The following is an 11,318-nucleotide window of genomic DNA, read 5'->3' as shown; positions in this document are numbered from 1 at the left end:
ATTTCTTGCTCACTGCGTGTTTGGCTTTCCCGTATAAATGTGAAACTAAAAAAATAGAAAGCGAAGTGTGTTCCTGGCCTTTCGTGCCGGCATGTCCAGAACCAATGAGCTTTGATCAATGCAGGGAAAACCCCGTTATATCAGACAACTGCTATTCATTTGGACATTCCCCTCTTTAATTTCTCTATGGCGTGATGTTTGACCTAGAAAACCAGACATTCGTTTTTAATCGTCTAATTTCAAGCATTCTCACTTCTCTGCCCTCTTAGCATCACGGTAAATTACCATGCTTTCCTTTCTGCCTTTGTCTCAAGGCTTTGAGTTCAAGCCTACCAGCCTACCAAAACTTTTTTTTTTCTTTTACACTTCCAAACACTCTGGCAATGCCGGGAAATCTCACCTGTCTGTTTAAATATATGCATGAATATATATATATGTATGTCTTGCAAAAGCTTTCGACAGAGTCAACGGATTTTCACGAGATTGGTATCGTTTTGAAGCGCGACCCTTCGGACAATAAATATCGTCAAATTGGCTAAAAACATTAATTCGTTCACCCTCAACTGGACACTTTTCTACAGGGAGGGGGGGGGGGGTCGCCTTTTTCGCCAATATTTTCGAAAGGCATCCTCTCTTTTCGATAGTCTAGTCTTAATTTAAATCTACGTCACTTCCGGTTTGGTGATGGGCGTAACAGCAAAAACGTCCCATTTTTTTTTTTTTCACGTTCTTTTCCTCCTCCGCGATACGGGTCCGAGTCTACCTGTCTACTACCATTTTTTTTTTTTTTTTTTTTGCTCAACACACACCTTCAAACACTCAGGCAACGCCGGGCACACAGGCTAGTTGGAACATAAGGGGCTACTATTTGGGACAATGTCGCCAGGTGCACTATGAAGGGAGTTGGGCAGCTAGCTGTTACCTCACATTACATTTAAATTTTAACGTGTCAGTGCCATCAGGGAAGCTGAAAACAAGGAGGGAATGCCAAAGTCTAGCAGTTTCAAGAAAGAAACTATTAGAATAGAAAGCTTTCTGGCATCTGGAGACTTCTACAGTAAAGGGGTGGGATTGTACTGTTTGTCAGGTTAGCCGGGGTTATTTACATAAAGGGGACACAAGTGTTACAAGTTCATCAGAGTAAATTCTATTAAAATACTTGAAAAACAGGCACAAGAATGCAACATTGTGGTGATGGGACAGGGGTTGGAGCTTGGTTCATAGTGTGGAGACTATTAGATTGGAAATTGTTTTTTGGCGGGCCCTGTCTAAGGGTAGAAAGATCAGTGGCAGATGCACCAGCTCAGATGTGACGACAACATTCCATGTATGGATAAATGGTAACAGTTTAGAGATATAGAGTATTATCAGGCGTGACTAGTTTTCTAGCATGGTAGAGGGATCCCGCCTTCTTTGCAAATAGTGTTATTAGTCATCACTACTAGAAAGTAGCAGTAGTTGTATGCAGATTTTGGTGTCATTGTCACTGTATTTACATGGGAATATATTTTTTGGTTAGTTCTAACATACTTCCTAACTTCCAGCATGGCTGCTAATGGAGGCGGTGACTAGACAAATCACTTCCTTTGCTCTTTTCCTTCACGCCTATATCTTTCTGGTGCGTGTACTCATTTTTTTTTTATGCTTTTTAGCTCATTCATTCTTTTTATTTTATAATCACTGAAAAGTTTTTTCGGTCTTATTTTGATTAAGAATTATTGAATTTGTTTTTTTTAATTATTGAACTTTAAAAAAAAAACAAAAAAAAAAAACAATTATTGAAAACATTTTTAAAATACTTAAAAAATATTTTGGGAATATTATGTATCAGATACATTTTTTTTATGATGTTTGAAATTTTGTTATCTTGATTTCAATAATTTTATTTTTTATTTTGATTTCAATAATTTTATTTTTTATTTTGATTTTAATAATTTTATTTTGATTTTAATAATTTTATTTTTTATTTTGATTTTAATAATTTTATACTTGTACTTTCATAAACATATTTACTATTACAATAGAAAAATGCGAGCATGAAAAGTAATATGGTTAGGCTTAAACATGGAAAAGTAAAGGACTAGTTGTTAAAACTGGAAATGAAAAGGGCAAGATATTCTAGTAAAAAAATATAAATCTATAACTTAAAATATTGCAGCATTAAGAATTGATTATATAATGTTAAATTGAATTTTTTAAAAATCTAAATGCTGCAATATTGTCCTTTCAGTGCATATTTATAATGCACAAGTCCACGGATATCAAAAAGACCATCAGCATCACCTTGATTTTGCTTCACTCTTGTCACGGTTTTTTGCCTTGGAGATTTGGGATGCTTCCATTGCGATGACTTTCTTTTTGCTGCTGGGTCCAACTTCCAGCATGACTGCTATTGGAGGCGGTGACAAGACAAATCAGTTCCTTTGCTCTTTTACATCACGCCTATATCTTTCTGGTACATGTACTCATTTTTTATTATGCTTTTCAGATCATTCATTTTTTTTTTTTATTTAATAATCGTCAAAAAGTTTTTTCGGTCTTATTTTGATTAAGAATTATTGAAATTTTTTTTTTTTTTTTTTTCTTTAAAGAACTATTGAAAACATTTTTGAAATCTTATTCTGGATATATTATGTATTGGATACATTTTTTTGATGATGTTTGAAATTTTGTTATTTTGAGTTTAATGATTTTATTTTTATACTTTCATAAACATATATGTATTACATAAAGTCAGATAAAAAAAACTTTTATATCTCTATATAAATAAAATGAACTCATTTTTTCCCGTCGGATTTTGACATTAATAGGATTAAAAATCAAGATATTTCATGCAAATATAATATGCACAAACGGCAGAACAATATCTGAGGTGTGTTATAGGTTTATTATTTCTCAAATTCCTCGATAATCTTAGATTTCTATACTTTTTCTGCTGAGAAGTCACGGCCAAAATCGGTTAAGATCAATGGAAGTGGTAAAATATTTTCTCTCTAATAAATTCCTCCTCCCCCTGCCACGACTTAACACCGTTTGGGGATCGTTCACAAGGAACAGTTGAGAAGAGAACACCGGTTTGGCTTCGTAGTTCTTTCATGTGAAGTTATTTAAAATCACTAAACTAAGCTGCAGTGCTCTGTGGCATAGTGGTTAGCGTGCTGGACAATTCACATTATATTTTCACGTTCGCGCCGACCTACCGTAGTCGTTTTTTTTTTTTTTTTTTTTTTTTCCCTAAACTGGAATGGACTTTTCTTGGTGGCCGAACTGTTAACGTTGCAGATGTTTTTTTTTTTTTTTTTTTTTTTTTCACACTTTATTTTCCTACTTTTACTCATGACTCCGGGTTTGATCCTTCCTACTTACCTACCATAACATTTTTTAAAACTCCCCCCCCCCGTCCCGGAAACAAACACTCGGGCAACGCCGGGTACCCCCGCTAGTTTAAAATAAAAAAAAATGTATTTTTATAATTTCATAAACATACATTTCTTACAAAATTTCAAATAAAATAAAAACTTATTTTTAATTTTGTTATTAAAAGTGCAAATAAAGACTAATTGTCTCATTTTTATATTTATATAATTTTGTTAATTTTTATTGTATATTTTTTCAATAATGTCCTTTTCTTCTATTTTATTTCAATAAATCACTTCAAAATAGAAACAAGAAAAACAATAAAACTTAAGGAACTGATTTGCCTTGTCACAACTGAAATACTGAAGAACAATAAAAGTGAATGAACTTATTTGCTTTGTTCACGTTTCCGGTAGCAGCCCCACCGGAAGTTAGAAAGTATATTAGCTTTATTGTTTTACTGATGTTCACCCCAAATAAGGCATATCGGCACTTTAGGGGAGTCGAGCAAGATGTTGGTTTACATTACATTTAAACTTCTGCATGTCAGTAAAGTCAGGGAAGCAGGTAACAGGAAGGAAATTCCAAAGTCTAACAGTCTGAGAGAAGAAACCATTAGAGTAGTAGGCTTTCCAGCATCTAGGGACTAGCAGTATCAGAATTTTTGTAGGAATTTTTGACACCCCTAACACGAAACTGCGAATACAATATAAAAATCTCAGAATTTCTGTTAAAAGTGGGTTATTTATTTTCTTTATGGATTATACTTCCAAAATAAACTATTACAGTTGTTTTAAAAGTAATAGAAATATTTTTTTTTTTTTTTTTTTTTTTTTAAACAGTAATGAATTTTCCGAACTCAATATTTTTCAATTTTTAAACTTTAAAAATCTATCAAAATTTTTCTATTGATTCTATTTTTACGATATTTTCAGGGTCAATGTGAAATTTTATGTTCTTTCCAATAAATCGAATATAATATTTTAGACAAACGTTTTTTTTTTTAAATTCACGACCCCCCCCATCCCAATTTTTAAGTGTCTATTAAAAAGTAAATAATTAATTTAGTCACCCGAAAGTAAATAATTAATTTACTCACAAATTGAAGAGAAAAGGTCAATACATAATATATTCAAATTTAAAAAAAAAAACAGTGTTCTTTTAGAATTTTACCTGTAAAGTTTGAAGTTTAAAACCTTTTTTTTAAACCACGTTATTTGTTTTTTCTTTTTTTTTTTTTAATGGAACCTTGGTCCTTGCTCCTTTAATTGAAAAAAAAATTAGGGCTTGAATTACATTTTTCGAGGAGTTATAAGCTTGGAAAGACAGGGGGTCGAATAATTCACGCCTCCCATTTTGTAAATGTCTAATAATAATTAATTTAGACCCCGATAAGTACATAATTATTTACTCACAAATTGAAGAGAAAAGGTCAATACATAATATATTCAAATTTAAAACAAAAAAAATATACTGTTTTTTAGAAATTTACCTGTAAAGTCCGAAGTTTAAAACCTTTTTAAAAAAAAAAACACGTTTTTTTTTTTTTTTTTTTTTTTTAATGAAATCTTGGTCCTTGCTCCTTTAATTGAAAAAAAAAATTAGGGCTTGAATTGCATTTTTCGAGGAGTTATAAGCTTGGAAAGATGGGGTGGAATTATTCGCTATTTCTGACACTGCTATCTAGGGACCTCTACAGTGAAAAGGTGGGATTTTGTTGTGAAACGCGTTTGTCGGTAGGGAGTGTATATCAACAGAGCACAAGTACGAGGAGTTCATCAGAGCATGTTCCACTAAAATGCTTGTAAAAAATAAATCTGAAATTTTAACACATGTTCTTATATTTTTCTTTCACGTGTGACATTTTTCATTTCTTAAATTTTTTTTTTTTTTTTTTTTTTTTACATGGGTGAAAACGGAGGCCAAAAGACGACAGAGTTTTTAACGTTTGTTTATGGAGATAAATAGCTCACACATGCGAAAGACATCAACATTCTGTTAACTAATTAATTAATCATCCTATTATGGATAAATGGGCGGGCACAGCAAACAGAGATCTTAGGGGGCCATTTCGCTTTTGGTGATTATCAAAGTTTAGTGAATGAGCTCCCCCACTCTCTGGTAATACAAAGTCTCCAAGATTCCCACTCCCCACTTTTATTTCTTTTCATCCTTGGCATTTATCCCCAATGTGAACTCATCTTCGAAGAACTCTGCCCACTCTCCACTCCCCCCTCTTTCTTTTTCCCCATTCCCACTTAGAGATTGACCTGCTTGTTTTCGGCAAATCGAAAAACATTGGGTGATCTATTATTTAGAAAAGGTTGAGAGGACCTTACTAACAAATTTTTGTTGTTTCTTGTTTATTCCCCATTCCCTTGTCAATGAAATGTTATTACTGTAAATAATCGAATAAAACTTTTTCAAATTTGGGTTTATCTTAAGTAGGACAGCCCAGCCTCTGGAGTGAATGTGGTATTGTGGTAATTGAGATATTTCTAGTTAAGAGTAGAATAGACAATTTTAAGCATTTGAGACCAAAGATGACCAACGGCACGCATTATCCCCCACATTTTTGAATGGCCTTGTGCCTAATTTGTTCATTATGCATTTTTATATTTTGGGCAAATAAATATTTCCAAGTTTTTATTTTATTATTAGAGCATTATTGGTTATGTGTCCTGCGTGACTCCTATAAGACAATCTCATGTCAACCCTGATATCCATAATGTCATACATCATGTCCTGACGCCTCTTTGCTTTATTCTCTTTAATCTTACATGACGTCTATTCCTATCTATTTCATGGGAACTCTTTATTTATTAAATTTTGTGTCACTTGGACGTGTACTTAGTTTGACTCTTGTCAAGATTAACAGTAGCTGATGTAAACACTCGTCTAGCTAAAACCACTGTCAGTAATTTCCCCCACGTTTTATCTGTGCCTAAATCAAAACGTAGATTCCATGAACATAGCTTTTTTCTTAGAAGTGCACGCCTGTGGAATTCTCTTCCGTTTGCCTGTTTCCCACCTGACTACAACTTGGACGTCTTCAAGTCCAACATAAACAAATTCCTGATTAATCGCCCTCTTAAGTAAGACACTTTATCAAATCTCCAATACCAACTATTATTACGATATTATCCCATTGATTATTGTACACAAAATAACCCTTATCCCCGAGTGGCTTACGGGCCTTGATAAGTGGTGATCCCCATGTAAAAAAAAAATGTACTCTCTATCTGACATAAAGTCATCCATTATGTAGCATTCACATTTCATTTCTGTCCACATAGCTCTACAACGAACAGATTGCTAACAACTGTTCATTTCCTGTAAGCATTTTACTAAACACATGTAACTACAGCGTAGCATTCTGGTTGGTTGGTTGGTTGTTTTACGGCATATCAACCCTTTTCAGGTTATTTAATGTCGAATCCAGTGATTTTGAAAAAAAAAAATTTTTAATAGAATTTTTTTTTTCAAATAGGTTTCTATTTAACCCATAGTTGGGACCCTAACAGGTACTACCACTCCGAGTCAGAGTGGACCTGGGAGCAATTGCAATTAAAGGGTGGCTCCACACTTCCCAAAGCCCGCAGCTGGGGCCTCACCATCAGATATAGTTTAAGGTCATATCTAGAACCACAGCATTATGGGATTTATTGTTTTAGTCAATATTAAGAAAAATAAACCATTAATATTAATACAGGTAGAGCTGTAGAAAATGCTGACTGCACTTTTCCATACAGATAAGACCCACCCTCCACCATGGAGGCCTAGCAACCAATATTTAAGGATGGAATTCTGATGATTGGGCAGTCTATGTAAGATCAATGAACTTCTACCATTACTAACCAGAAGAATGTTTCTACTATCGACTAAGGTTTGGTTTGCTTCGGGCTTAATGGCCTATCAACCATTGTAGGGTCATTTCAGAGCCAAATGCTATTTCTAATCATATTTGTTTTAGCCAAAGTTTATTTCTTGGTTAAGGTTTACTCTACTTCTTTGGCAGAGCTCATTTCTTGGGTATGGTTTATTATTTTTGTACTCTCATGGCTCTATGGACAAATTTATATTTATTTGACTTTTGACAACTAAATATTTTTGTTTACCAGCCAAATAGAAAAGTTGCTAGCCAAACCCACATGATTTTTAGAATATGAAATTTTCGTTCTGTGACGAGTATGTACATCATAAAGATTTTTCTGTATTTTTTTTTTTTTTAAATAAGTGTAATTCTTAATATACAACAAATTTTATGTGGATACTTGAAGGTATAAACATTCTGATTTCTTCAGATGTTTTTTTTTTTTAAACAGCCTTCGTTAAAAAAAAAGTACACTGTTCTATTAAACTTTTATTGTTTAAATAATTTAACTTTGTTCATTTTATTAAAAAAAGAAAAGTTGAAAAGATATTTTTTATTCAGTAGTAAGCTTTGGAAGATTTTCAGTGAAAGAAATGCAATTGCTAAAAGATAAGCGTTTCATTATTCCTAGTCGCCATTTTGAAAAATCACTCGTAAATACAACTGTTTCACTCGCAATGTAGAGCCCTGACTATTATTTGTTTTAGAGATATTGTAGTATATTTGTATTAAGTGCTTATTGAAGTAGTTTCTATCGACTAAGAATCAATCAGGCATGTGTATGCAGTGTAATGATGCATGGTAGTAAAGCCTGGCCTGTAAGGGTTGAGGACATGCGTTGCATGGATAGGAAATATATGAGAATGATATAATGGATGTGTAATACAAGTCTTAAATTCAGGCTTAGATCTGAAGACCTCAGAAGAAGATAAAATCTGGAGAGTATGGGAAAATATATAAAAAGCAGGAATCTTTGTTGGTATGGTCACATAGAAAGGATGGAAGAGAGTTCATTGGTTAGTAGATGTAGAATAACTGAGGTAATGGTGCCAGTTGACAAGTGATCGCCAAGGAAAACATGGGAGGAAGCGATAAGGATGAACTTGGGGGAAAGGTTAAATACAAATCTCAACTGCGATTAGTTAGTTTTAAAGTCAATTTCTCAAAGCAACAGATGTCACCATGTAAGATGGACACTAAATCAAATACGATGATGATTTCAAAAATTCAATATCATATTTCTTGGTTATCATTCATGCAAAACATTGGATGTGGATGTAATAAAAACGGGATTTTTCCACATAAGGTTAGATTAAGGAGAAAAGTGGGAAATTCCATTAAAAATTTAAAGATCAAAATTAAAGTAAATGTGTTTTTAATAAATGGAGATTAAATTGATGAATAAAAAAAAAAAAAATGAAGAAAATTTAATGAAAGACCATGTCGCCGAGACAAGCCAATTCCTCTGTATTTTTTTGTTTTTGTTTTGGTCATCTCTACTTCTTGCCCCCCCCCTCTTTCTTCTGAAACGAATGACGCGTGGGAATCTGCCTGACTCTGAAACCAATACTGCCCACCAAGAAAATTCACCATCATTGATGCTCCTTGAGACTTGCATATATGCAAATGAGTACAGGTCTCGTTTTGAGTCCAGTCATGCATGCATAGTGTTATTCCTGTGCCAGACAGCATGATCTTTGCTCCGTCTACATCCTCCTAACAGTGTCCCACACTCGTAAATATATCACTTTGCTAGATTACGCTGCAGATAATGCTGTTTAATTAACTTTATTAAAGTTTTTGACATAAACAAATTTTCGTTAATATTTATCTTAAATGAACATTCACTTGAGTATCTAAAAAAAGACAAAAAAACATTCGAAGACATAAAATAAAAATAAAAAAATAAATTTCTAATAAAAAAAATTCTAATTTTCGAACAAGTACACTCTTTAATAAATACGAATGCAAAAAAACAAATTCATTTGAGTATTCATAAATAAGAAAACATTCCATATTATTTAATTTATACTAGGGGGGGTACCTGGCGTTGCCTGGGTGTGTAGGGGCGGTGTAGTAAGGAATCCCGGTAGGCAACCTGGGTGGAGACAGGTGTTAAAAAAAAAAAAAAAGTGGTAGTAGCTAGCGGGGAAATCAAAACAATAGTAGGCAGCCTGGGTGGAGAGAGGTGTAAAAAAAAAAAAAGTGATAGTAGGCAGGCAGGCAGGCAGGCTCAAACCTGTAATGTGAAGGAGGAAAAGAAGGTGAAAAAAAAACAAAAAAACTTAACGTCCATTGCGAAACCGGAAATCGCAAGCATTGGAATTAAGGGTTGTCAATCGAAAGGAGACGATGACTTGCGAAAATGTCAACAAAAAAAATGACCCCTCCTTGTAAAAAACTGCCCAGTTGAGGGTGAAGGAATTAATGTTTTTAGCCAATTTTTCGATATTTATCATTTGAAAGACCGAGCTTTAAAACGATACCGGTTTTGTTACGTTCCGACGCGTCTGTCAGAAGATTTTGTGAAACATACAAACACACACACACACACATTTTGCCTTTTATATAATAGACTAGCAGGGGTGCCCGGCATTGCCCGGATGTTTATTTTGAATCATTGAGGCGAATAGCCTGAGAACTTAACGCGACGCTATGAGGGCAGCGGAAGTGAGAATGGTTGAAATTCAACGATTAAAAAGTTAAGTGACTGGTGTGTAAATTTAATGAGGTCAAACATCACGCAATAGGGAAATTAAATCCCGCACTTATCTTTGGCTGCCAGTTTCCCCAAGATGTTGAAGAAAACCAGCTCCCCATAAATAGGGGAGTGTCCAAATGAAATAGCAATTGTCTGACATGATGGGTTTTGCCCGCACTGATCAAAGCTCATTGCTTTTCTGGACCTTCTGGCCCGAGTGCCAGGGAGACTTGTTTGCTATGGATTCAGTTTCGCTTTTTTATACGGAAAAGCCAAACAAACACGCGGATACCAGGAAATAGCAAAAAAATAGCATGTAAAAGTCACTCAAATAAAAGACAGGCATGACCTCGTTTTATAAATTGGAGATATTACAATCTAGGGAACATATAAAAAGTTCTAAGAAACAGTACCCCTAGTGTCGCCCCTCCAAAAGCCTTTGCTGGACATATACAAAAAACACACACACTAACACACATTTTGCCTTTTATATATAGAGATTTATAAAAATAAAAATAAACTTATTCTCACTATTATTTCCGTATACAAACATTTCAATGAAAAAAAAAATCACTCTTCAAATTGCTGAGCTTCTTTTTTACATGTTTAAAATACAACATTCACACGCACGATACATTCACGGTACACCGGTGAGTGTGGGGCATTTTGTTAAAAGGAAGTAGCTTGTCTCTGTCAACATCCTTTTTCACTGAAAATGTTGTTTTGTCTTTTTGAATGACTTTTGTATGAATACTTCTGCTATCTTAACAAATAAAAAATACTTACCTCTAACATAATGTTCACATAAACGTCGGGTGGAAAAATTTTCATGTAAGGATAGAGACTCATTCGGTTATCACCCACTAAAATAAAAAAATTTTAGTTTTAAAATGAGGGGAAATGAAAAAAAGATGGAAGAAATGAAAAAAACATTAAAGAAATGAATAAAAAACATTGGAGAAATGAAAAAACAATATTGAAGAGATGAAAAAACAATATTGAAGAGATGAAAAAACATTGAAGAGATGAAAAAACATTGAAGAGATGAAAAAACATTGAAGAGATGAAAAAACATTGAAGAGATGAAAAAACATGGAAGAAATGACAAAAATATGGAAGAAATGACAAAAATATGGAAGAAATGACAAAAAAATTGAAGATTGACAAAAAAATTGAAGAAATGAAAAAAATATTGAAGAAATGAAAAAAATATTGAAGAAATGAAAAAATATTGAAGAAATGAAAAAAAAATATTGAAGAAATGAAAAAAAAATATTGAAGAAATGAAAAAATATTGAAATGAAAACAAATATTGAAATGAAAAAAAAAATATTGAAATGAAAAAAAAATATTGAAGAAATGAAAAAAAAATATTGAAATGAAAAA

The 11,318-nt window shown here is 33.2% G+C and overlaps 1 protein-coding gene across 1 annotated transcript in view; it reads right to left on the bottom strand.

The window, feature by feature from the left end:
• Positions 1 to 11,318, bottom strand: part of LOC145269488 (DNA-directed RNA polymerase, mitochondrial-like) — a 147,754-nt gene that overhangs the window by 98,403 nt on the left and 38,033 nt on the right. The window contains exon 10 of the mRNA XM_080125213.1: positions 10,719 to 10,795. Within this exon, the coding sequence (XP_079981339.1) occupies positions 10,719 to 10,795 (77 nt within the window). The remainder of the gene's footprint in view (positions 1 to 10,718; positions 10,796 to 11,318) is intronic.

This window comes from Euprymna scolopes, chromosome 45 (genome assembly GCF_053919585.1).
Source record: "Euprymna scolopes isolate OS-2025 chromosome 45, ASM5391958v1, whole genome shotgun sequence".
Classification (NCBI taxonomy): domain Eukaryota; kingdom Metazoa; phylum Mollusca; class Cephalopoda; order Sepiida; family Sepiolidae; genus Euprymna; species Euprymna scolopes.
Note: the sequence above shows the minus strand (reverse complement) of the source record. Positions and strands in the feature narration are given on the sequence as shown.